Source organism: Cyclopterus lumpus, chromosome 4 (assembly GCF_009769545.1).
Source record: "Cyclopterus lumpus isolate fCycLum1 chromosome 4, fCycLum1.pri, whole genome shotgun sequence".
NCBI classification, from domain to species: Eukaryota; Metazoa; Chordata; class Actinopteri; order Perciformes; family Cyclopteridae; genus Cyclopterus; species Cyclopterus lumpus.
In genome coordinates this window covers 17,174,095-17,201,964 of record NC_046969.1, presented here as the reverse complement: position 1 = coordinate 17,201,964, position 27,870 = coordinate 17,174,095, and the positions used below count along the sequence as shown (strand labels likewise).

General features: G+C 39.2%; 1 protein-coding gene across 1 annotated transcript in view; it reads left to right on the top strand.

Annotated features, from left to right (window-relative positions):
- Window positions 1–27,870, top strand: part of negr1 (neuronal growth regulator 1) — a 129,487-nt gene that overhangs the window by 54,500 nt on the left and 47,117 nt on the right. The window contains exons 3-4 of the mRNA XM_034531037.1: window positions 9,100–9,225; window positions 24,039–24,170. Coding sequence (XP_034386928.1) covers window positions 9,100–9,225; window positions 24,039–24,170 — 258 coding nt within the window. The remainder of the gene's footprint in view (window positions 1–9,099; window positions 9,226–24,038; window positions 24,171–27,870) is intronic.

Here is a 27,870-nt window from a genome sequence, read left to right as displayed (position 1 = left end):
AATGGTTGAAATGTTTTTTTTACTATGTACAGCCAATCACTCTCTCTGGGCCGCAAGTGTTACTTAAGAAAGTTAACATTTACCAGCTGGACCATATTTGCCTACCCCGGTGGTGCTGGCAGAAAACGGCCGGTTGGCCGGTTAGCTAGCTAGTTAGCTTGTCCCCCTTTAGAGATGGCTTATTAGCGAGCTAGTTTCCAGATCTTCCATGTGCTCTCCTCCCGTTGAAATAGTGTCCTAGCCCGAGGAGTAAGGCTGGCCACCGGCCTGCAGTTGGGTTCATTTTCTGTAACTATAGTAACGTTACCATGAAAGCATGAGGGAATCAGAAAGGTAGCTAGCTAACGAGCCAATGAGTCAAATGAGTTAATCTTAACAACATACTGCTTCATCCACAGTGTTGCATGAAAGCATAGCAAATTAACAAGCTAGCTAAGTAGATAGCCATCCGCTAGTTAGTTTGCTTAACTCTGTTATGCTTTAATGCTGCACTGATTGCAAAAATAAGCCCAACAGCATGTTTGCCTTTTATCAGCATTTCTCTCCATCTCTCAAATAATTTAGCTTTCTGCGGTACAGCTGCCACGACGGCTGAGGAGGTTAGCAGAAAGCTAAGCGAAACTATTAGCAACATTTTCTCAGTATCTCTGAAATGCTTTGCTGATATTGAGGCTTGTTAGAGCCTCAATACATCTCAAATGTGTGGGGTATCAATCCTAGCACCCAACAACACAGCAAGTTTTTTGTTTTTGTGCGTAACGTTAGCCGCTCCTGTGAGCTGATTCCTTTGTTTGGCCTCAATCTTACATTGTAATGTAATCATGGCCTTGGTTGAAAAAGGCTCTATATTACTCTGACAAGGTCTGTACATTGCAGGGGCCTTTTTGGAGGCTCGATGTTGAACTGTCCAAGGATTTTTCTTTTTCTTTGTCCAAGCAATCATCCCCTCACCACTACATTATTGTTACCATAGCATTGGGGTCATTTCTGTTTTTGTCAGAGACAGGAATGCTGCCTTGAAGCACAAAAAAAAAAAAAAAGGTGTGCCATAAATCGAGAATAGACTACAACTTCAGGGTTACAGCTAAAGTAATGGCATAGATTTTACTTTAAGAATTTATGCCAAGTGTATTTACACTGATACAGTTAGGTGCGCTTATCAAGATGCAGCAACAAAAATACCAACTAAGTCACACCAACATGAACAAAAAACTTCTACAGAGACAGAAACACTTTGCAATTGTACTATATAAGGCACATTTTTAATTAAAAAACACCAATCTCTGTTCGATTGAAGTTGGAACTGATATATAGTTATCATCATACATTCTCACGCTATCACACACTATCATTGGACCCTCTGGTGAGTACATTAATAGGGTAAATCACTGGATTCATCATAGATAATGATACCATTATGGAATAATGTTCATCAGCTAATGTGCACTTGCTGGGAATCTATTTGTGTCGTTTGCTGTTTGCTGTCTAATGCAACTCCTCACATCTCAATTCTTTATTAACCTACCCAACATCTTAGCCACAAGGAGATCTTAGAATATGAAGAGATGCCAAAACCAGACAAGCAATAAGGGCTGATGAGGTTTTATGTCTCGGCCCCGCCATCCCAGCACTTAGTCTACTTCCTCTATTGCTGCTGGGCTCAAATAAATGGAAAGAAAAAGAAAACATCCCTTTTTTCTAAACATTTTTATTGCTTTTTATTATTGGAGTATGGTTGTGTGTGATGTTCTGTTGGAAGTGATTGAGATTGATATGTTTAATAATGGTATGAGAGAGCAGCAGGTGATATTGGAGGTAAAGCTAGAGTGACTTTCAAGGTTCATGGCCTCGGAGTCAACTGCTGGATGTTCTTAATTTGAAAGCACACATTGGCATGTTTATCCAAAAAAGATACCCTTTCCTTTATAATGAGGCCTACATACATATATATATTTTCTAATATAGTTGTTAATAAGACATAACAGTGCTAAAAATGACTTATGCTTTATTTTCATGCGACATTCCTCCCTTTCTAGCAAGTTCAATTTACAACATGATGCTGTTGTTGACGTTTTAACATTCAACTGTGAGGGGGTCAGTCCACCTTAAGTGAGCCTGGGCTGCTGTTGTCCCGAACTTCGGGGTGAATACCCTTCACCTTAATCAGCAGGTGGCAAGCAAGTCATGGCAGCTTGGCTTGGGTCTTGAGGATGGTACCATTTATTCATCAACAAATACACTATACACACACACTGAACTATTACATTCACAGATATAACATTACTGCTTATTTCATTTTCTCACACACACACACACACTCTCTCTCACGACCACACGCTTGCTAATGTTATGCCAGGATATAACAGACTATGCCAGACCGACACAGCTGACAACCTCACAGTTAAACTAATTGATGCATTGACACTTATTAAAAAAGTGGCTGCATGTGTACACAACAGTGCACAAAGTGGTATCTGGTGTGATTGTATTGGAGTAGTTTGATGATTTCAAGTATATGAGTACTTGAGTACAGTATCGGACCCGATATTCGTATCTGTGCCTCCCTATTGAAGTTTTCTGGCTAAGCATCAGGGCTATAAATTAAAGACAAATGGTAAAGGGTCTGGGTGTGGTTTTTCCAGACCCTAAGGTTCTGTATTTTTGTCATGTACATTGAAAAATCCTTGCGAATATTGACAGATTTCTCTTTCCTCTTGGATGAACTTTTTCAAAAGTTAAGTACTCCAAATTGTCTGTGCCTGCTTTATGACACTGCAAAGATAGGTAATCCCTTTGAGTAATATAATCTGTCACTGTTTATGTTTAGTCTCCTTGTCTGACAACTAATTAACAGGCTGGAAGTTGGTTCTCTCTCGCTGCCTGCAGTGAGGAAAGGGAATTGAAAACCTTTAGGAATAGTTGTGGAGGAACTGTCTCATTATTGAGGTTTATATTACACCCTGCAAACACATGTATATTTTACAGGTTTGTATTATGATCCATCAATATCAATGTCACATCAAACAACCTGCGGTTTATGGAAGCTTTGGAGTTGGTTAGTTTAGAATTGCAAGGAGCTATTCAACGATCGCCTCAGGATTTGTTTACTGTATCAAACAAAGCTGAAAATTAAAACTGAAATCTGTCCCTAATCCAATTTCAAAGTGCTTCATGTTGTTGATTAAGCATGATCAGTCCTCAGATCAGTATGCATCTGATTCTAATAAGACCATTACATTGTTTTGTATTTGGACAGGAGATCCTTGGGGCAGTAACAGCACCTTCATCCATTTCTGTGTGTAGGATGACGGCGGACAAATTAAGTATTTTAACCACAAAAAATTAAGCAGGAATTTCTCTCCTTTTCTCTCCCTCCCTCTCAGCTCTCTCTGAATCCTCTACCTCCTCACCACCCGTACTGCCATCCATTACAACATGTGTCCGGGCTTCCCCTCTGTGCTCTAATTGGAAAGCTGGATGGCAGTAGGTTTAGCCAGTAATGGGGTCCTGCAATTTGGTAGCAGAAGTCATTCTGGAGAGACTTGTCAGAATTCATAGACAGGCCCAGTTGTGTGCATCCCACTTTACAGCCTCTGAAGAAAACCCCTGCATTTTAATGTGCAGCTGTAAGCATTTCGGTAATTCAAGGTGGCGTCATTAGAGGCTTATTTATTCACCCGAGGTGTCTGCCATGAGCAAGATGACACCGCCCAGATCAGCTGTGGAAGCTCACTCTCAGCACCTCCCGCAGGGCTGGAGAAGGGGAAATTAGAGAGGAATGGGCAAACACGACAATCATAGCGTCGTTACTGAATTAGGACCTAAATAAAACAACGAGGTGTGTGTAGGTATTGAGAGATGGGTTTTAATGATCTGCTGTTCAAGAGGCAGCACAGTTACATCCGTTTCTGATGTTTCAAGAGGAGGAGAAGTTGTAAAAAGGATAAAATATGGCACTCAGAGAGATGCACCCTGATACATTTGTAGGCTTTCTTGGAAATGTGGTAACCAAGAAATGGGCAAGTGAGAATGCCTGCAACGATGTATATAAGGCATTTCACTGTAGGGACTTGCACCTGTAAATAATTTCCTCCTCAGACATGACCACAGTCTTCCTCTATCCTTGTCTTACCAAGAGGTCGCTTGTAATTACAAACATTAACCAAGAAGGGCACCAGTTTGGCAAAACACTCAACCTGAATTGAAGGAAATTCTGGACTAAGGACATTTCTTAAAGAAAAGTTTGACATTTTGGAAAGTACAATAATTTGCTTCCCAGCAGAGAACTAGATGAGAAAATGAATGACTCCCATATCTCCATTAAATATAGGAAGCGACATCCAGTAGCCATTAGCTTAGCTTACCTCAAAGAGTCTGGCTCTGTCTAACAGTAACACATCTGACTACCACAACTTGTTCAAAACATGTTACATTTTATTTATTTAATTGGTACAAAAAGTATAAAAACTATTTAGTTCTTTGGGGGGTTATGTGCCAGACTATTTATTGCAGAAAGGCAGAAACTTACTTCGCTGGTTGCCTGGCAACTGTACAGAGCCAAGTAATAGTCCGGCGTCTATCCTCTTGTAAAATGGTGATTCGTCATTTTTACTTTTTGTATGTTGAGCCACAACACGCAGATTTAGGTGCTGGGAGGCATATTTTGTAACCAATGGACAGAGCAGGCCAGCTCTTTCCACCTGTTATTGATCAAATTCCACCAGAAAGTGAATACATATATCTCTCTTAATGTGGAACTATTTTTAAGAAAATATTTTTATAAATGAATACTCTTTCATAATGAGATATTATTAACAATGTTTATTAGGCATATTGATACTCGATCATCTCTGGGTTTGGGTCCTTAGCTTACCTAGATGTCAGATCGGCATTACAGCATGGCAGGGTTTTTACTGTAACGATGAAGCTGAGATAAAAGCTGATTACCTTTTAATACTTTAACTGTTTATTTGCCAAACATATGCACTTAAAGCACACTGTCAAACATTGATTGGCTCTAAATATCTACTGTGCTGCTTTCTGAAGAACTGCTAGATGTACAGTACCGGTATGCCTGAAGAATCCATAAAGGAACATTGTCATTGCTGATGCTACCTGTAGTCTCATTATCTTTCATCCAATCCAGGTGTATTTTCTCTATTTTAATCTGAAATGCAACAAAAGAAAGTAGTAAAATCATCCAAGCCTAAATTCTATATGCAACTTTTTAGCTTTAATGCTGTCAAATGAGGTAGAGCTAACTTAAACCCAGTCACTGGCATTGCCCTCAATACAAGTCTTTTCTGGTGTGTTGACTTTTAATATTGCCATTGTTGATAGTTTGTTAACTGAACCGGCCAATGCTATTAACGCTACTAAGTGTGTGACATCAACAATTATAATTCATTGAAAATATATGATAATTCATAAAACACTGAAAGGTAGAAATAAACGGAACACTTCTGCAGCCACTTGGTAACTTGATTTTCTAGTTATTACAAAATGTATCAAGTGTTCATACTATGGCCCTTCAACATCAATGCTTGCAATGTCTCAGCACTGTAACCTAGCAACAAGACTCTCACTTATATAAGATCTTGTTTAGGACGTTTGTTTTTTCCTTAATGAGGGACAACAAATGGCAGAATCATATTTTGCTTATGTATTTGCTTTGTCAGAAGCCCCTCTCACTCATTCACCACATTTAGGACTCATGCAAATGTTGTGACCTGCCTCATCGGATCGTGATCGGATACATTACGTGGACAAAGGAGTAGCTGTGAAACGTTGGATGAAAACATTTTATCTCATATGAATTCTTTGTTATTTTTACTACTCCCTCTTCCTCCATGCAGTATTACTAGACTTGTTGTATTGAAAAATAGCCGCTTACAAAGCTCTGCTAATTTAATGATGAACATGTTTTCCGATAAACTTTTCATAATAAAAGTCACCCTTTTATCTTTTTGTTGAAAAGCTTTTATTTTGAAGCAGCCACCAATATATTTTGGGTTTTCATCAGTAGTAACTTAACCTACTCAGACACCAGGTCCCAGCTGTGTTCCAGACCCAGTTTTCCTCCTCTGTTCCCAATGCTCGAGAGAACGCTCGATGATGCAATTTTTGATGAATTTTTCCGGGTTTTGCCCACATGCCGTCCAGACTTCACGGAGAACCGAACTCAATGTGAGCCAATCCACCTCGGCTACTTATGGTCTGGAGGATCCAAACTCAATGCGAGCGAGTTCTGATCTCTGAGCCTACAGACTTGACAGTTAATGCGTCCTGGCATGATCGGATGATTAAAGTGGCACTGAAAAGGCAAGCGTAACCACAGCCTCACTTCTTGAAGCAGTTTTGGTTGCCGCAGGTTTTGAACTGTTTGATGGTCTCAAACTACAATAGTTTAAGACATGAAACAAAATCACAGGTTGTTGTCAGGTGAATCAATTACTGTGCTGTGTCTAAAGTTTGACTGATCTCTATTGATCTTTTATTCTGTTTCCATGATTTTTTGTTCTCTGTTGGAACAAACAGTGTTCTACAGTAAAGCAACTTAGCTACAGTAGCTTTGAGTTGAAAAACTGAGGGCTCTTCATCTCAACCTTTGAACACCTCTCAGTCCCTGCCAGGGAGAGATAGGATCAGTCGACAACCCCAACATTTTCAATGTTCTGCTATCAGACACCGAGGAGATGTGTCAACAGTGGGGTCCTACAGCAAGTAAACACAGAAGTCTGACAAGCAATAAGCTAGATTCAACATGGCCTCCGGTCCTCTCCCACTGAAGGTCCGCCACTTTCATCTCATTTAGATCCAGATCTGTTGATCAAAAATGACGCCTATTGCCCCGCAAAACAAAAAGCCAGTGATTGTCTCTCATGTCATTGAGGGCTGTGCCTGTGTGGCTGGGTCAAAACAGGCGGGGCTGGTACCATTTTGGAATCATAGCTGTTTTTTTTCCTTGCGCCAAAAAGGTTCCCGTTATGAGTGTGGATGCTTTTAATGATGCACCATCCTTTATTTAAGTGGAGGCTACTTGCTCTTTATCTACAATTAGTGCCCATAAAGTCATTTCATTCAGGATATAGGGCAGTGTTAATGGGCATTATTAATGAGTAGTGGTGCAGTAGTGCAGTGGTTCTCACGTTCGTCACGTTTACCCCATTCAAAGATCCTGTAAAAATAGTTATTTAAAAAATGTAAATAAAATATAAGTACATAAACTGAATTGTATATATTCTATATTAAATCAGACACTGATGGCACAGCGCTGTGAAGTACATTTCTTTTAAACCAAAAATGCTTTGCGCCGGTTAGGGATTACTTGGTTGAAAATGTTTTTCCACAGTATATCGGTACATCACTGAAAAAAGGTTGAGAACCACTGCAGTACTGGTTCCAGACCACACATAAATATTTTTAGTCTAGTTTGTTTATTTGATTTAACAACATCGTACACTATTTTAGTGGGGAAGACAAGAGCAGTAAAGCAAATCTAAATCAGTAAAAAGCATATTGTGGATAGTGTCATTATTCATGCTGTATGTTCGTAGCCACATCCTCTGTATTGTTGCTCAGATGAGAGCGAAGAGGAGGGTGTCCTCATCAAAACTGGACAGGGCTCAACGACAAAAGAGAACGCATGACTCGAAAGAAAGTGTTAGTTGGTCTTAAGAGGAACTTTGGAAATTGTTGAATCAACTTTTCCTTTGTTAGTCTTTTAGCAGGCATCAGGAGGGATCAGAGGGTAGAATAGTTGGAAGCCCCAGACGACTGAGAAGCCATTACTGTATAGCACAGTCCACTGCAGAAACGCTCCCTCAGAGATTCAAATCTTGCAGATTAAAATAGTGTCTGATAAGCCTGTATGCGTGTGCACATACACCCATGTGCCAGTGTGTGTATGCTCTGTTAAATGTGTTTTAAATGCCTTTGTGGTTGGCTGCTTGTGTGTCTGTGTGCGTTTGGAGCAGCCTAAATACCGAAGCTTTTAACATCAAAGAGGATTTAAGTGCTCAGAAACTTGTCAATTATGATTTTAAGTGATGTCCAGCAGGAACCGATGATGAGCTGCCCTCAAGAGAAAAGAACTTTATGGATTTATGATGCACAGCTTCCACACCACCTAAAGTGAAGCCTTGTACCAGACCTATGAATCACTGCCCACGTTTTTTTTCGTTGAGTGATTCAAACCGGTTCTTGTGAATAGCGGTTTGAGAAATGACTGACCCAATCGAAGCCTTTGTGGGTGAAACTAACTGACTGCCAAGCTCTGTCACAAAATATTAAACACAGTTACGATCAACAGCACAATCACTGCTCATGATACATTTACATGTCTAACTATAAAGACAAATGAATCATGCCTATGACAAACTCATTGTTTTCAGAGAAAGGAGAGTTAATCAGACACAGGCTGCTGAACACAAGACCGGCTTTACTGCCTCGCTAACGTTTGCTATCACGCTATGTTAGCTGACATATTAGCTACCGATAGGGTACCAATTTAAATCTATAGCTATGGTGCAACTCCATTTCTGCAAGTAAAATGGTAATAATCTGTCCGCAAAGTAAGGTGCAAGAGGCTAAGTGGTTGTATCTAGTCTCTTAATCAATCCTTGGTGTTTCTAATTGGTCCTTAATTGTAAAGTTGTTTTATTCTATTGTTCCAGTTTTTCATGACTGTATGTCATTCAACTTGTTCGTAATGACTTTATGTCAATGTGTTCTATTTGTTTACATTTTTATTTTTACATTATAGTTTTAAATACTAATGTATCAAACACCTTTGCAAATCTTTTCTTTTCTTATTAAAATACACTTGCCACTTTTATTTGTATTATATATAATTGTTCTAAAGTACTGTTATCTGTTTGTTGCTTACCATATGTATCTATTATTGCACATGTTTACTGTTTTTGTTTGTGTTGTTTTACTCTATGTTTGCTCAAAGCTGAAACACAGGCCAGTTCTCACAAGTGAGATATCTACCATACCATTCAAACAAATGTAATATTACATACTGATGATGTTGGTGAATGAGGTTGCAGATTTTAAATGCTGATTTTGTGTCTGTATTCTTTTCTGTTTTTCTAGTTCCTCCCAAGATATATGACATTTCCTCTGACATCACGGTTAACGAGGGCAGCAATGTGTCCCTCATCTGTACAGCCAGTGGGAAACCCGAGGCAAGCATTTCCTGGAGACACATAACCCCATTAGGTGAGTTCACTTCACCTCTCACATACCTATGCTAATGAATGGGTGGATGGATGAATTGAGAGAGGAAACAAGGAAGCATGGACAGGATCAATAGGTGATAGACTGAGGACGAGAGAGGACAGGTAGTTATGTTGCAGATGAAAGGGGAAGGGGAGAAGCAAGACATGGATGAGTTTGGATAGATTCATGGCACAAGGAAGGAGGAGGAATGGATAGCTGTATAATATATTCAAGTAGACAGGCAGTATCATGGAGACTGAGAGACCTGAGAATATATTAAGCTCCTACAATGATGATGTTGTTAAGGACGGATGCAATGGACGTCATTGTTTCTCTTTCAATCAATTATGTAATAGTTTCCACCCACTAACTGACAGACTCACCTTATCTCTAAACACTTGGCGAGATACAATGGAAAGATAAGGGAATTACTTGTTTACATCAGTAGGCGATTTGTTCATTTTTAACATGACAGTCGTTTGATTTTGTTTCTTTTGGGATGAAGTTTCATAGAAATAATCCCAGTAACAACAGCACAGTGTCAATAGACAGCACAGTGATGGTGGTGGAATCACAAGCATTGTCTAGAGGGAAATACATTTGCAGAATTTCTACCATGGTCTTTTATTGAACATATATATCTGCAGTACACCTTTGAGCCACATGAGAGAGCCTGAATGTTCGATTTGTTATGATAATTGTAGTCACTTATAACATCGGCAACTGACATTTGGTTTGCTTAACTTAAGAGAGGAAACAAACGAGAGCCTGTTAACTCACTTATAACGTATTAGACATGTGCGTATGCTTTCAATATCAAATGCATAAAACAAAGTTGTGATTTAGCAAACCACATTCTGCCTCAGGTTCACTCCATAAGAAAATAACACTGTACAAACATATCTTTTACATAGTAGCACTTGTATAAAGATATATACTAACTTGTGTGCAGCAAGCTTAAATTGATTGTATTATGTTCTATAAATCATTTCATGAGTTTCTTGAATCATTGCACCACAAGATATTTCACAAATCTACAAATAATCAAGTTAAAAAGGATAAACCTTGGGAGCTCTGTAGACTACTGAGGTGTCTCGCTTAATGGAAAATGGTCAGAAGACCATTTCACAGAAAATTAATATTAATACATCTATGAGCAAGCTGAATGGCTTAGTCTCTGCCTGCCAGTATGACCGTATCTAAAGAACCCCCATAGAGCTTTACCTTAAGTAATGAAACCAGCAAATGAAAAATATATTCCCTTTTAAGACACACTATTTATATATATGGAAAATGTGTCCATATGTTGTATACATATTAATATTAAAAAATGTAAAATATTACCTTGAATGTCCCTTCTTCTGACTTCTATATTTGTACTCTTCCATTTTTTAAGTTACACTATTCAAATATTGAACAAATAAAAAGCCATGGATTTTATTACTGGCTCAAGGAAGTATGTTTTAGCAGAGCACATCCTGCCACAAAATCAAACGTGCTGATGTGTATTGAGTATTTCTAGTACAAAGAAATGCAGCTTTCATTACTGCAGGCAAACCTCATATTTGCTTTGTCAATTAAGGTGCATTGACAAAGACTTTTTAATATCATTATAATTTATGTAGGTGGCTCCTAGTCAGAGCACACATATACCATCAAGTGTCTTGAATACTGAATCTTACCTTTGAAAACTCATTCCAAAGCATTTAACTGTTGCTGCAAAGCCCCCACCCAGCCACTTCTAGTCCTCCCTTATTTTCATATTAATGGATTAGAGCATGCTATGCTTATCTGATAGCTGTGAGGATGACTGCATTTATCTTATGGCTGTCAAATCCTCCTCTCTGGTGTAGCTTACCCTGATTACGTTAGGGGAGTTTTCAGAAGATGATCAAAAGAGCCATCCTCAGAGTCCGAGTGGCAGTCACTCATTCTACTTTGAAGTGTCCACGCTTTGAAGTATGCCGGGGAAGAAATGATATGCTGGTCAAATGAAAGGGCCCGGGACGAAATGTAATCACAAACCGTCTCCCAGCACATCAGAAAGGAAGCCATTTGCTATGGGATCTTTTGAGTCGGTCATTGTAGAAAGGGCCATTTGTCCAAAGGACGGGGTACAACTGAAAGGTTGTAATAGGCTAATTACCTATCGATGAAATTCAATTAAATCTGTTGGATATGCAGAGCAGTCTGCTCCAGCCAGTGCACAGGCAACCTGAGTGTGCAGTCAAAGCATATTGATATGCATGTCAGTTATGAATGTCCCATTCAATAAAAGTAGACATGCAACCACCAACTGAACTACTTAGACTTCCATTAACACAAACAAAAGAGTGCAAGTTGCTTTTCAGGATTGGAAAAATGCCAACAGGCAGTAAATAGTCATAACACCAGTCTTCTCAAGAAATCTAACTAAACTTAAAATTAAGTTTAAGTTAAAATGTTTACAAATTAAGAATGGGGGGGGGGGAAACGGACATATAATAACTACTATGCCACCACGATGTCTCGAAACCATGATTTTTGTTTCATGAATCACATTAGCACCTGATGGTATCATTAGACCTCCAGCACATGATTTGGGCTATTTATATTTGGTAGGAGCAATCGCTTTCATTGACATGAGGCCAAGCAGGTGACTGTAAAATGGCTGTAAAATGACAAATACGTCTACATGACAGATTTAGTTTGCCAGCCTTACTCAACAGTCAGCCTTTTTGGGGTGGAGGTGAGTTTTTTTTGCTCCGTGGATAGCTCTGCTGCAGCAGTCAGTGAAGTTTGACAAGATGATAAATTGCCCTGACCGACTGTCAAGTTCCTATTCCCACTCCCGACTGTTTTGTGTTTGCATTTTTTCCTTCTCTCCCCTTCATTCAACCAGCAAACTGCCAACTAAGAATAAATGTTGTGCATCCAGTGAAGTGTGGCTATAAACAGTTTATTGAGACAATAATTTGTCTCACTATGTGTGCATATAAAGTCAATGAATACTCTTCAGTCGCACAGATGCAAAATAAAGCAAATACACAGATCATCTTTGTTGACATGCTACAAGGAGAAGAAACGGGGTCACCATATGTCTGGAGCTCTGTTGGCTTAAAGAAGCATTGCTGTTTTGTGGAATAGTTTAATTACCCATGTAAAAATTGTGCTTGGCAGTGAAGTCCTCAGGAGTTTGGTGCGATTGCTGCGTGATAAGGTCGCTTATGACTGGAAAGCCCGCTAGAGTCCCCTTATCAGCTAGTGAAATCTGGATGTGCAAAGTGACTGTTTCATGCTCCCACTACCCTTATTAACCGTTGTTGATGTGCCCTCGAGCAAGGATTCTACCCGAGACTGTTTCAGTGCTGCAGCAGTCTCCAGTTGAAAATAATTAATGGGAAGCTGCCAAGTTTGTGTGTGTCAATGCGATCATTTTGGAACCTGCAGCTGCTTCACCAGGATGGACGATGTTCTCAATGGGATGGTGAAAGAAAAGCTGAACTTAAAGCAGAGACACCACTAGAAGGAGTGCAGTGGGGATACTCCCACAAGCAACTCTGTCATCATACATTTATTTAGCTCTTCTCATCGCTTCTTCCTTTGCACCTAAAGCTCACAATAGCTTGTGTGATGTGTCAGCCTTTCAGGGTATTGCTTGAGCACTGTGCTGTGGTTCCTCACTAGTCTTTGGGTCATAGGGAGGGAAAGGGGGACAGCCTTTAACAAAAGTCGGTTTCAGGTTGGATGGCTGGGCAAAATGCTCTAATAAGCTTTTTCAATTGAGATTTAAATCCACGGGATAGAAGTGTGACCTTTGAAAAGGCTGGCTGGTATACCAGAATACGTTATTTGATTGTTTCCTGTGATGGGACTCAGCTGGAGTATGTTTTTCTCTCTCATTTTCTGATCTGGAAAACTTGTGCTTTAGGTTAAGAATAACTCGATGAGCTTCCGCTTTCCTTACATGAATATATGTTTATTACAACATAAATCTAATGTAGGAGAAGATATTGGTCCAGTTCATGTGCATGGACACAGTCATAGCATAAAACCTCAAGTAATATTCCATTCACTCAGCATTATACAGTATGTCCCACATCATACAGAATAAGTGTAATCACGGCATGTTGAAGGAGACAACACTAATTTTAAAACCTTGGTCCAGACTATTCACCATAGGATTTTTTAAACATCATCACCTTAGGCCTCCTCACACAGAACCCGCCCTAATCAAAGTCACCAACGAACTCCTCTTGACCGCCATCTTTGATCAAACCCTCTCCTTTGACCGCCATGTCAATCACATTACAAAAACTGCCTTCTTTCATCTTAAAAAACATTGCCTGTCTACGCTCCTCCCTCTCCTCCTAAAGTACAATACATCCAATACTTAGCTGCCTGTTGTCTCTCCCACTCCTACACTAGAGATCACATCTCCCAAGTCCTTCAAAACCTCCACTGGCTCTCCATACAGCAAATAATCCCGTTCAAGATTCTCCTCATCACCTACAAAGCCCTTCACAACCCTAACACCCCCCCCAAATACCTTTCTGACCTCCTGCCTCAACACACTCCCACCCACAACCTCAGACGCCAACCTCCTTACCCCCCCTACTCTGTCAGAACCTTCTCCATGGCTGAGAAGATTAACATCCTAACTACCAATACCAATGGTTCAGTTACTTTGATTACTGCACTCCTCTGAGTAGACTACATAACTTGATCAGAGTAACTTAGAATGCAAGATGTAACTTGAACAAAAAAAAATGTCCATAAGTATACAAATGAAAACTAGTAACACAAAATTGATATTGCAGATGAATGTAAAAACATGTAAACAACAAAGTGTATGAATATATATAGTATACAAATACTAATCTAAATATTCTCTTGTTTAACTTGTTTAAGTGAAATGTAATCTAACCTACTCTCTAATGATAAACACCTATAGGCTCTAAACCCAATCAGCATCCAAACAATTGTCTATTACAGGAGGACATGTAGGTAGAGTTGTATTCCAATCATGGGACAGTTAAACGTTTCTTGAGGTTTGTTGATTAGTAGCTATCTTCAAACTTTCTTTAATACAGGCTGGTGCATAACATCATACATTTGCTGGTGCATAACATCATACTGGTGCATAACATCATATATTTTTCTCAAACTCTGAGCACAAAGCATCCTTTTGCTTTTGACAGTGTGGAGACATCATCGATGTCCTCATCTTATCTTTGATTTTTCACATAACGCCTGCTATGTGTGAAGGACCCCAAGGCATACTGTATGTTTTCTTTTGTTTGCCTTTTCATTTAAGTGCATGAGGCACTTAAACGTTTCACCAAAACATCCCCCCAGGAAACAGATTGCAGCTTTCAACCGACATGTAACTGCAGCATGTGTACAATAGCCCACTCGAAGCCGGATCCAACAGAACTTGCTTTGTCCTTAACTAAGCGGCAACAGCAAGTGCATAAGTACGGCAGCTCAGTCGGTTTCAATGTGAATGGTACAATTAATTATTCAAACTTGACTTCATATCACTACTATATACCTTGAGTTGTGTCTGCAATGTCGCATTGGAAATTGGCAGCTCTTTATGAGATGCTAAGCAAGTTTCTGCCGGTCTGTTCACCAAGGATCTCTCATTCATCACTGGATTCCTTTTTTTATAGTTTGCAATGAACTGATGCACAGTTCAAGGGCTGACACTTGAGCATGCTTTAACACAATGGGAGGTGAAAGATCTAGAGCTACGCGCTGATTTTTAAATTTCAGATATCAACAGCAGGAGTCCTGTGCACCACTTCCCCGTCCAGCTGTTGAGCTGAGTTTTACAAACTAAAGAGGTGCTCAATGGGCACATGCTTTAATGGAGTGTTAGTAACATGATGAAAAATAGACTTTAAAAAATTGATAGCAGCCATAACTTCCAGGCAGCGACTTACAAAACACACGAGAAATAAACCTCTTTAACACACACCCACCCCCCTTTTGAAGAAAACTTAAATTTAAGTTCTAATTTGATATTCAAAGCATTAATAGAGCAGCAAATAAACATTTACTATGTAAAGATATGATGCATTAATGTCTACCTAAGCAAAAAATTAAATTGCTGTCTTCTGTGTATGAGGTAATGCAAGCTTCTCTTTTCTTTGTTTTCATAGCCAAGCCGTCTGCCCCACTGGCTAGTTCACAGCCGCCGCTCATACTGCACTCATACTGCACTCATACTGCCGCTCTACACACCGCCGCTCTACACTACACACCGCCGCTCTACACACCGCCGCTCTACACTACACACCGCCGCTCTACACACCGCCGCTCTACACTACACACCGCCGCTCTACACTACACACCGCCGCTCTACACACCGCCGCTCTACACTACACACCGCCGCTCTACACTACACACCGCCGCTCTACACACCGCCGCTCTACACACCGCCGCTCTACACTACACACCGCCGCTCTACACTACACACCGCCGCTCTACACTACACTACACACCGCCGCTCTACACTACACACCGCCGCTCTACACACCGCTCATACAGCGCTCACAGCCAGCTCTCTACACAACGCTCTACACATATATATATATATATATATATATATATATATATATATATATATATATATATATATATATATATATATATATATATATATACAGGCATATCTTCATTTTTAAAATTTTTTATTCTTGTTGCAATTCGTCAATCTTGTAAAAGCCTCTGGTTCTGAATAAATAGAAGGTTAAATATAGTTTCAGATTCATATTGCAGTGTGTTAAGTATTCATGCATCGGCCAGGCTCCACAGATTGATTCAATTCCACACACTGTGGCGGCCAAGATGTATAGCATAGTTTTTAAGTATACTGATTAAATCTATGCTGTATTTTTACATATTGATTTATGCATCAATTCTAATGCACAAGAAACATCTAACATTAATATTGTCCTCAGTCCCACGAATTACAAGTTTTACTCACTGTATTTATTAGCTATATGAAGAATGCTGCCCTCTGCCTCGTCTGAGCTATTTTCTAAACACACAGTCACATAGATCTCTCAACCTCAGTCTCAAAGTCCACTACCTAAAAATGTGTTTGCCTGCCTACAGTGCATTTGGCTAAATATGTCAGAAATGTAACAGTGAGAAAATGGTATGGGTCACTGAGGTGAATGCACACATGCAATCAGACATGACATAGTGCTCCTTTAGCCCATTTCCACTCTCTGGGTTTTACTGACCTCAGATTCACAGCCAGGGAGCAGAGTAAGGGTTACAGTATGTATCAATGCAGACTAACAGCATGTTTTCCATGCAGACCCAGCACATCGTGCAATTCTACCCCTAGTTCTTGCCCACACCTTGAGTTGGGGCCAGAAGGCATCACCACACAATGTAGCAGTGTGGGATGTTCTCCATTTTCAGGAGTTAAAAGAATAAATTGATGTGGAAAATGCTGCTCTATGCTATAATGGATTCTTCAACGATGCCTGCCCTATCTGCGTATTGCAGCCCTGAAGGAAGTGTACTCACAGTTCCCCTACACAATGTGGGAAATTGCTCACTGCAACGGGACTTAGCAAGCATTGGCGCTGAATGTGAAATTAACCTCACTCTGATTTCTTTAATTTGGTTGGAGTGACATCTCCCTCAGGTGAGAAGGGCCTCTGTAAGTCTCTCAAAGATCCCAGCATGTACTCAAACACAACTCATGTTAAGTCAGTTGGTGGTTTAACGTTACTTACATCAACAGTGGATTTTCTTCCATTTATTATTATTCATATTTGTTGAGGATGCATAATGCTTTGTCTGTTTTTCTTTCTTTCTGTAATGTCAAGGTTGAGCACTCAACATATAATGCTCTTCAAAATGTAGGCCTCTATGATGCGATTCTTGTTTAATGGCTTCCATGACCTTTGCAAAGCCCCCTTTGGGCTGTAATCGATAGGAATACCATTTGCAGCCCGGGCAGGATGATTCAACTAAATATATCGGCTTTCATTTATCATGAAAGACTGCAGCCTAATTAGACTTTTTCAAATGGAAATTTGTCCATTTGTTTTGGAATTATATGTATTTTTGTATTCGTTCATCGACTATATCTGCTTAAGAAATAAGTTACAGTATAATACATCTTGCATTAATTGGCATAAGCCACACTCACTACTTAAGTTAGATGTGGTTGATATGCGTACAAAATAATATCCTATTGTTTTATCCTGTTGTTGTATAATATCCTATTTTTTCAAAATAATATCCTATTGTAATATCCTATTGTTTTACAATGGTTACAAATATTTTAAATGTCATAAATCAAATAAATTAACAAAATACATTATTGTTTTTAATATAAGAATTGTAACACATAAATCATTCAACAAAAAGCCCATATATGTTGGGATCAATACAGCAATCTCTCTAGCACCACATTATTACAAATTGTTGGCTACTCACATTCAGTCCAATAAATCTTTTTACTTTTCCATAGTTTCCGAAGCCTTAACACTGCAGTAGTGTCAATTTATTTGGTTTCCATTGTTGGTTTTTGTCAAAACGTTTTTCTTCTCATCTTAAATGTATTAAATCGTAACTTGCACAACAGGGACCATCCTTTGGATCTCTTTATCACAGCTTAGCAACAGAATATGTCCGTGGTACGAAAATAAATGTTGCACCAAAGACATAGAAACAAGGAGTAAGCCATACCTCCATTATTTTTTCCAGTAATAATAAATGATTCTTAGTGGGAGGACAATTGATGGTAATGGTTCTAATAGTTGATCACTTACCTCTTCAACCTTACTGCACTCACCAGTGGGACTATAGACTGTTGGATCTATCATTAGAGAAGAAATGTAAAGCATGTTTTAGTGGTACAATAGAAAGGTGCAATCTCAACGTCCACTGCTGTATTGCGTGATTAATGAATACAACAGACTCAAACTCAAAAGCGGCAATGAGCTCAAAGTGGTCGTATAATTCACCTTCTACCATTGTGTCAAAACACTCATCAAGTTGTCTTGCTGCTTAGCATACACACACGCACACACATGCACATACACGCACACACACACACACACACACACACACACACACACACACACGCACACATAACGTCTCCCAGGGATGGTACTGGCGGAGATAACTAGCACCTCTGTAGGTTTTTTACCTAGATGCATTTTACATGCAAAAATGTATTACCAGCAAACTTGTTGTTAGATTATTCATTTTATTTTAAGCTTTCATTCATTACCGTTGGATTAGAGAAATACTCAGCACGGCTCAGAAGAAGGAGAGTGCATCAACGTTAGATAAATAATGGTTTGTGGGTTGTAAGAGCACAATGACATTTTGATCTCTGTGGCCGTGGCAAACGATATACGTACAATCATGGTAATGTTATATCTCCCAGCATACTTCCTTTGTTTAACTCATCATGGAGGCTTGAATAATTGACCATCTCAAAGATGTCATTGGAAGGTATTTTCATGCTGAATTATCAGCTTAGTGCTCCACAATTCTCTTCGTGTTTGTGAGCACTCGCAAGCTGTAATATTGAGCTCCATCAGCTTAATTGGAAGCCTACATGCCTCCTGTGGATATTACCAAAGGGGACTGTTGAATGTGGGAGTCATTATTACTCACACCTGTTCCACATGGCTGTGCCAGTTACATTGAGAGTTGCATTTATAGCCCATGAATTGTGCAAGCAGACATTTTGATAACATTAATAATGGCTGCATTGCAATTCTAAGGCACTGGTATTGTGTATGCAGGCTTACCGGGACACCGCAAAAGAATGGAGCCATCGTGGATTCAATTAGTTATCTCTGGGCTTCACCTGCTTATGACATGGGAAAATGTATTACGGGTACTTTCCATGTTCAAAAAGGATTGTGTGTCTTAACATGTGTGTGGTTTGAATCCGTGTTTTCATATACCACGATTAAAGGTGCAGTCAGCGGTTCTAAGCCACTACAATTCTTCTTCCCATTTCTCCAGAATCGTTGACTCCATCTTTAAGGCAAACACAGTTAAATAGTCCTGCTGTTTAAACTGGATATAGACTTCATTCCTGCTGTGAATCATCCCCATTGTCTTTGCCCAAGTCTTCAGTTCATCTTTTACCTGTTCTGCATCCTCAATGTCCAGTGACATTAACTCATCACAGTAACTCACTTTGTCAGAAGTATTGATATTAAACCAAATGCTGGATTTCAATTGGATGTGAGTTAGCTGAAGGCACCAAATAGTCAGCGATATATACTGTTTTACATCATAGGGTCAACCACGCATTGGCGTCTCCTTTAGAACACATTCTCTTTTTATGAAAGCTACATTTGTTGGAGAACCCCTTTTAATGTTCTTCAAGAGTCCTGCATACATTATTTGTAGAGGCCATTAGATTTTTGGACTATCATTGAAAATATGCTCTGTGGCAAACAGACGTTTATGATACTTACAGGTTTTCTTCAGCAAGATAATCTTTGCAAATGAACACCACTTGTATGATTGATGGTAGTTAAATGCTATTGGTAAAAGAAAACATCCAATGTTACTAAAAAGCTTCAAAATTCAAGAGAGGGGAATCTACTGACGGATTTAATATCTAACATCGAACAAAAGCCATGGACTTTGAGACAAATTCAGAAATGCTCACTCATTGTTGGTTTGTCATTCCTGCACGCTCTATTGAAACTTGGCCTTTGTTGACATTCTTATCTTATTGTTTTGTCTTGTCACAAAACCAGATATCAATTTCAAGTGAATTAAATTAATAATTTGAGTAATTGGGTCTCAGACTTCATTCAAAATCCACAGTGAAAATGATTGTCTGCTCTCTGGTGCCATACAACCAGACATCAGGCGGGGCGGCATCTTGAACAACTGCCTTGAACAACTTCAGACCAAATTGAATCAGGTGAAACAGATATATCCTGCAGACTGAAATGGTGTTCTGCTGGCAAGAGTAGCATTTCCGGTGTGGTTGCCATTTAAGATACAAGTTCAGATTTCATATACGTAAGAAGATTTAACTTCAAATGTGATTACTTCAATATTTCCGCTCCCTTACACTAGAAACGTTGTCTGATGTCTTGAGATTTTGATGAACTGAAAGGAGAAGACCATAGGAATCCTACAATCTGGTGTGGATGACATGATTGGTAATAATGACCCAGTGCAGACTCTCTCTTAATTGTATTACAATTTGTAATAAAATGTTTATGTATGTTAGCTATATATATCATTCATGCTCAAGTCAAAATTCAATAACTGCTCTAAACATGAGAGGAGTTTGGGATTTTGCACAAGTCTTCTGTCAACTAAAGCCACGGAAATTGCACCTCCATTTCTCCTGATCATGTGGAATCACCTCCCCGATTTCAGGTCAAACTGAGTGCAAAATAGAGAACTAAGAAATAATATTGTTGCCTTTCAAGATCGTTGTCAATTGCATCCAACCTCCTGTTGCCAATGAACATATTTGTAGACTGAGGGGCTGTGCAACATTGTTAGGCAGAAGGGAGAAAAGCCTGTCTCTGTTCTCAGCCCGCTGATTGTACCATGCCTCAACTCACCACATGACTCATGTATTTCATCCATAAGTTTAAATTCTAGTCAAGATTGATTGTTTTTGGACATTGATTGCTCTAATATGCCCTAATGCAACCCCCCCCCACCCCCTCTTGGGCAAATTAGTGATTAATTGTGTTTCCCGTGCAGTGACAAAAGGGTGTCTGTGCTTTCCTGCTGGAACCACTGCATTTGATTCTGCCATTAATTCCATTTGAAGCATCAGGCATACTTGGCCTCATGGGTCACTGCTTTTGATTTAATTGCCCTAGTAAAAGACACAAGTGCACACGGTGGATTTACAGATCCTCCATATCATAATTCCCCCATTACAGTAAAATACACTAGCGCTGTGCTCTAATGGCAGAATATGGGTCAGCTATGTTAACTACTTGTTGTGGTGGGGGGATACACACACGGCACTGAGACAAAAAGTCTGTCCTTCTTTTAGAATTCCTAACTCAGAAAATGAAGTGCATTTATATAGTCGACGTCTAGAGCTGACGTCACAAAGTGCTTCACAATAAAAGCAACAGACATAGCCATGCTGTGGAGGTTCTGTGATTTGTAGCATTGGTTATTGTATGCAGTAAACAAGCTAGACAAAGTGGAATCAATACGGGTTCACAAAATCCATAAAAGCCGTGTGCAATATGTAGACATTCATTAAAATGAATATATCTAATTGTTTGCTTTATCATGTACAGTGATTGTGTGATATACTGTATGTACATTAACACATCCTGCTGTCTCTATCAATCAGAGGTGCATAATCAGCCATACAGTAACATGGCAAATACATTGTGGTAATTGTTTGACTACAGGTGCAAAGCACAGCTTTGAGACTGTTGTATATGTGAGGGAATCATTAGGTTTAGGACTAAATGATGCTTGATTTGCCCCCAAATGATTTGCCTCATCCAGATGTAATCTGAACTTTACTCCCATCTGCCTGCATCATAATGTGAATGTATGTTGGTACTGATGATGTTGATACAGATATCTGTAGAGATATAAATATGAGGCCAATTTAAATCTCACTGAAAACTGCATTACTTATCAATACCATATGGCGATCAAACCAATGCCATTCTCTAGGCTTTTTTTGATACAGTAGGTCATAATGTGGACAGCGCTCTGTCTATTCAACAGTTAAATAATAGATGATAAATAAAACCATTTAATTTGAAGAAAACATTGCTGTATCTCTTAAATTCAAACACATATTTAAATATACTGTATAACTTAACCAAAAGAGATTTCCTTTTCACAAACACAAATGAAAATGAGATTGTGTTGTGTTTTAACTTTTTATTATTATTTTTATTATTTTCTAAGCTGCACTGTTGCAAGAAAGACAGCTGGCCGTTTAAATAAACACATGCTTTTCCGTCCACTAAGGTGCTGGCTAAGGCTGTAGCCCAGCATAGTAGGAGACCTTCTTATTCAGTGAAACAGATAATATCCAATGCCTCTGCCTATGTCTTTACATTCTAGGTATATTACTGAGGCCAAATGTGTCTGCAGGCAATGACTTGTACTGAAGCTACAGGAAGAACAATTCAGACATCAATCAAACTGTTTAAGATGAATTTAATTGTGATGTATTAATTCATTTTGGATTAGATTTAGTGCTTTAAAAAAACTTCCCATTAAGTACAGTCAAGTATAACACTTGATAGTTGATGCCTGTTCTGTAGAGGTCCCAGACATGTGGCTGATTTTGACAGTAACCTGCTATCTCGTATCTATATTCAGTGCTGTCGTACTTATACCCCAATCCAATACACCTCTCCCCAATCAGTGGGATTAGGTTTTCAAAATCCTTTTTTTTTTTTTTTTAAAAAGCATCTTTACTGGTGGAAAGCCCAGCTATGAGCTAGGCACCGCCACAAAAATAGAGCTCTTTGTGCTATTTTTCCATCCCTGTGCTCTCTTGGCATATTAACGGTTCTGTTTTTCAGAGACATCCGGTGCTTGTTTATAGAGCAACATTTTTCTTTTTGCCGTTGTTTGTGTAGCCATCAATATCTTTGCCAAGACTCTTGGACTCCATTGTTGTGTGACAAGAGACAGGAAAGCTCATTATCAACAATGCCTTCAGTTTCAAGTTTTATGACATAGTAGAGAGCAGATAAAAAAGCTACCATGGTTACAGAATAAGAAAGCAGTGATATGTAAGAATTCAGCTCGCTTTCAGGGCAGATTGGCAGCACAGAATGGCATCATTTCTACTCCTGAAGAATTGATTGTCTGGAGTCTGCCTACTCTTTTGTGAAATATTGCTGAGTCAGTGTCAGGTCTCAGCTGTTTTCTGAACAGTATGTGGAGCTCAGTTTTGCTTGATTTTGAACTCAGTTTTATCGCCATGCCTCAACACATGTTCCATCCCAAGTCACCTTTATCAACCTGGGAAGTAGTATATGAATAGATTTTCACACTGGGCATCACTCAGTGTTGGACCATAATTCTGTTCTCTTTAATACATATACACAGCGCTGCTGGGATCCTATAACCATTTATTATAAAAACACATCCAGTCATCTGGGTTTTCTTTACATGTATTATCAACTATGTCTGTCTGTCAATTATTGTCTATCATTGCCAAGCCCTGACTTAAAATTACTTCACTTATATATGTCGGCCTGACTATCCTCTCTGAACTATGTACACCAGACTGTATCTCACTATTGCTTCTTTCCAATTATCATATTTTCAGTTACAATATTTGTGTGCAGTATTCTGTACTGTAGTAGTTGAATGTTTCTTGCTGATTGGAGTGGACATGGTTGTGTGGATTCGCACTCCCTCCAGCTAATATGCCCGTCGTGGTGCTTTTCTGCTCCTGCCTTTAGCACTGCTGGCTAACTATAAAGCACTGACATGTGCATTGAGCCATCCAGTCTGTCTGTCTTCCAGGAAGTAGCTCCAATGATGAGTGGATGACTGGGAATACACCATTATTTCATTTCCTGCCACCCTATCAATATGAATGGATCAATGCACTGCTAATCCTCTGTTATTTGAATAGTTCAGTACAATACCTAATCGCATTGCATCTTCCACTCGGGCTTAAACTTGAAAGCTATTTATTCCAAATGTCACCAGAATTCCAAACAGTACCCATACATGTGTCACAGAAAGCGTGGATCTGTATGTGTGTGTCAGTGTGTGTTTGTGTTTGTATATTCTATATTCTTTGTAGACACAGTGTAAGTACTTTGCCTCCATTTTTCTATTTCCAGCCAGGAAGCATGACAGTGGCGAATATCTTAACATCACCGGCATCACAAGGGACCAGGCTGGAGACTACGAATGCAGCGCTTTAAATGACATTGCCTCTCCTGACACCAAAACAGTAAAAGTCACAGTCAACTGTAAGTATATGTCTTTCTTCTTCCATGCTTCCCTTTTTCCCGACCCCTTGCTGACACATGACAGACATCGGGGCAGTCTTCAATGATACCAGTGTCATGTCCCTGACGGTGCGCTTCAATAAAGTACACCTTTTTTAGAAGTTTGAAAAAGTAAAACGCTAGAGCGAGAAGTTTCCTTAATATTTAATGTGAGAATTCCCTTTTTGTCTGTGCATGTAGGTGATTAATTCACACTAAGGAAAGGTCTGACTGTTCGAAGCACTATTACATTATGCAGGTAATGAGTCTTTCAAAAGAGTGAGGAGACGGTAATGAGGAGCCAGGGCATTAATGAATGATACTGGGCTGGAGCTGTCGTGGTCACATGGAAATCACTGCTCGCAAGTATGAGCAGGAATGGGTGCTTGACAATCATTCCCTCTCCTTTTAAAAGTGCTCCTTTACTTCGCTGTTATTCATGGAGGTTTCTGCTTAGATGCCCTGTGCTAAATCTCACTTTTTGGCAAAGCTTATCATGCATTTGGCCTCAAAGATGGAGGGAGAGGAAGAGTGAAAGAAAAAGCACTCCTGGCCCAGTTACTGAGTCATATCCTGAAAGATAATCATGCAAGTTTTAGGAAATAGAGTTCTTTTTGACATTGTATTGACAATTTAACTTTTTTTAATTTTTTTTAAATAAAAATCTTTAACTGTATTTCCACCTGATCACTTTCATTCTAGCCTTGTTATAAATGACCATTATTTGTGTGTCATGCCTAGCTCTAACGAGCTGGGTCTAAGAGGAGGTTTGGATGCCAGTTATTTATAGCTCTACTGAGACATGGGTTCATGGATGAAAAGTGCTTTGACAACTGGGAGTGCCTTTTCTCAAAAGAGATATTCACAGTGATTGATAGGGCATGTCATAGTCAGACGCTGTATTTTAAAGCGAGGCAGCAGGGTTGTATCCAAACTGAGTGAATTGATTAGGAAGGCTTTCCTTTGCTGTCAGGAAAAGTCACCACAGCTTGAGCATCAGAGCGATACTTTGGATGGGAGGATGCTGTAGTTCCTCAAGTGTTAAGGCAGTGTGTGCCCAGAGTTATCTAAAGCTTACAGAGCTACAGAGCTGTTCCTGTCATTGACCAGTTACTCATTCTTTATTATTGGCGTGTAGCACAGAGGAAAATTGTCCAGATATCTTTTGTGGACTCTTTTAATAATTGCAAATGGTATGTTGGCTTATGAAAACTGTTTATGATGCCTGTTAAACAGGATGTTTTACATAATCCTTTCGGTAAAGCAGAAATGCACGTGCTGAAAAATGGATACAAAGGAGGTAACTGTATAGGCTATAAACTCTGGCATTACTTCTGCCTCTGGACCAGGGTTTCGGTCTAATTGTATCACGTCACCGGCCTTTGTTGGAAATGCTTGGATTGATTATAATTCATAAAATATAACCATTTTGGAATACTTTCATCAAAAACAGCAGCAGGAACCTGAGTGAACACACTCAAGTTACACTCTACATGAATAGCACATGTCTATTAAAAAGCATTATCTGAATATCGATATGCTTCTTTTCAGGAACTAAGCAAAACAGCATGCTGCAATATTAATGACAATGTATTTTTGAAAGAATCCATTGGGTTTTGAAAGGATTTCATGAGCCTGAGGAATAGGAGAATATCATAACCCATGAAGTAGCATGTAAATCATTATCACTAAAGATGGAGAGTATGTATATGTTTAATTGGTCTTGAAAGGTAGCTCTAGTGGAACGTTATTACATATACGGCACCATGTCTTTCTGACAATTCTTATTCAAAATCTGTCTGCAGTAATAGTTTAGCAGCCTGTGTCTCAACTAAGTGTAGAAGCCAAAGCTCCCTCCCATATAATTCATGGATGTTTCATTATTCTTGATGTCCTGTTTCTGGAATGGATAATGTGTAGTTCCATAGTCAGACTTTTCTGTCCTCATAAGCCCCTTACACATAAAGGGTCCTGTGTTGTATTGTGGCTGTTTAGCATTCGGAGACTACGAGACCTGCATAAACAACTCATGTCACTGACATGAAAGCAGCACATGGCAACTTGAAATAGTCAGTGTTTCAACTCTCAAAACGTTTTGTAAATATGTTTAGTATTTTTCATGGAAGGTGCCTCGTCCTTTCTACATGGAGATTTGTGACGTGCTCATTTACAGAGATAAGGAGCAGAATAAATCAAAGTTGTCCATTGGCGCGGCTGATATGGCCACAGCAGGCAGAGCCTGAGCCAGCTGGTGGCCACTCTTCAGTGCCTCCTCTCCACCCCGGTGCAATTCTCCCTTAGTGAAAGAAAAGAAGCATTTGGACCATATCCCAATCCGCTGTATCATTCATGCTTTACTGTCACACATCAAGCCATATTCACTGAGCACCCAGGAGCGTGCGGTAGTATTGATGAGGGTCTGGTTTGCCAAATACTGAATTAAAATAAAGACGTTAGCTCACACAGAAACTCAAACAAGAGATAATTACATAGCAAGAAGCAAGAAATTAACGTTATTAAAAAATATATTACTTTGTACGGGCACATGTTCAGACAGCTGTTTTAATCAGCCACTGAACTTCATAAAGGTTCTGCTGGGAGATTCTGCATGTGTCAGTTTTACTCCCTTGTGTCAGTCATCAACATGCAATCTGAAAGATTTTTAAGCAAATAACCCTTTTTAAGTTAGCACACAGAATGATGGCAGGGCATATAACTATTGGTCTCCTTTTCATACAAGTATTTAGGTTTCATTGGATGCTGTTCTTTGATTATGTAAGAGGCTGTGATTATGTACATTGATCCTCTCAGAATCCTTCTTATTGCAGTTTTTCTCTATTGTGTTGGCTCATTTGTTAAAACCGTGTTAATGTTCTCAAAGCTCTTGGTGCATGCAGTCAAAAGATCAACCAAAAGATTTAGGCCAAGACATGCTTCAAAACATTGTTAGTCTTATACAAAAAGAGAATGCCCTCAAATATAAAAGTTCCTTAAGTATGGCAGTGAACCATGGACATGTTCCTTATGTGCACTCTTGTCCCATTTGTTTAAATTGACACTGAATATTTATAGAACTAGAACGCTATTTTTCTCTAGCTAACTGAATGCTATCCAGATTTTAACACTACAAGGTTACACATTTTGTATCACACATTGCACTCACATTTATATGAAATTATGGAAAACAATTTTTTGTAAAGTAACCGTCTTATGCCACAGTAACTAGAAAACTTATTACGCACAATATGACACATGAAAACATCATTACAAAAAAATTAAAATAATGTATATCCTAACTAGCTTCACACAAGTCTACTGTCGCTCCTGACAGGCGACTCACTTGATATTTTCCTTTTAACTGCTGGTATCTTTGGCATACTGCATTTGACATACTATACTAAATCATCTTCTGGCACACTAAACAGTACGGTAGTTTAAGTATTCAACTGTACAGTTATTCTTGAGGCTGATGATCATACATGCAGAAAATAAATCCTTAGTTGGATTCGGGGATGGAGAACATGGTGGAAGAAACACCATCCGCATCCTTTGACAGCAAATCATTCCCTGATGACATTTGTAGGGTGGAAGTTTACATTATAGCACACAATTACAAATGTGTAACATTTAACAACATATCAAATCACTTCTACTCTAGAATCATACAGTTATAGCAAAGTAA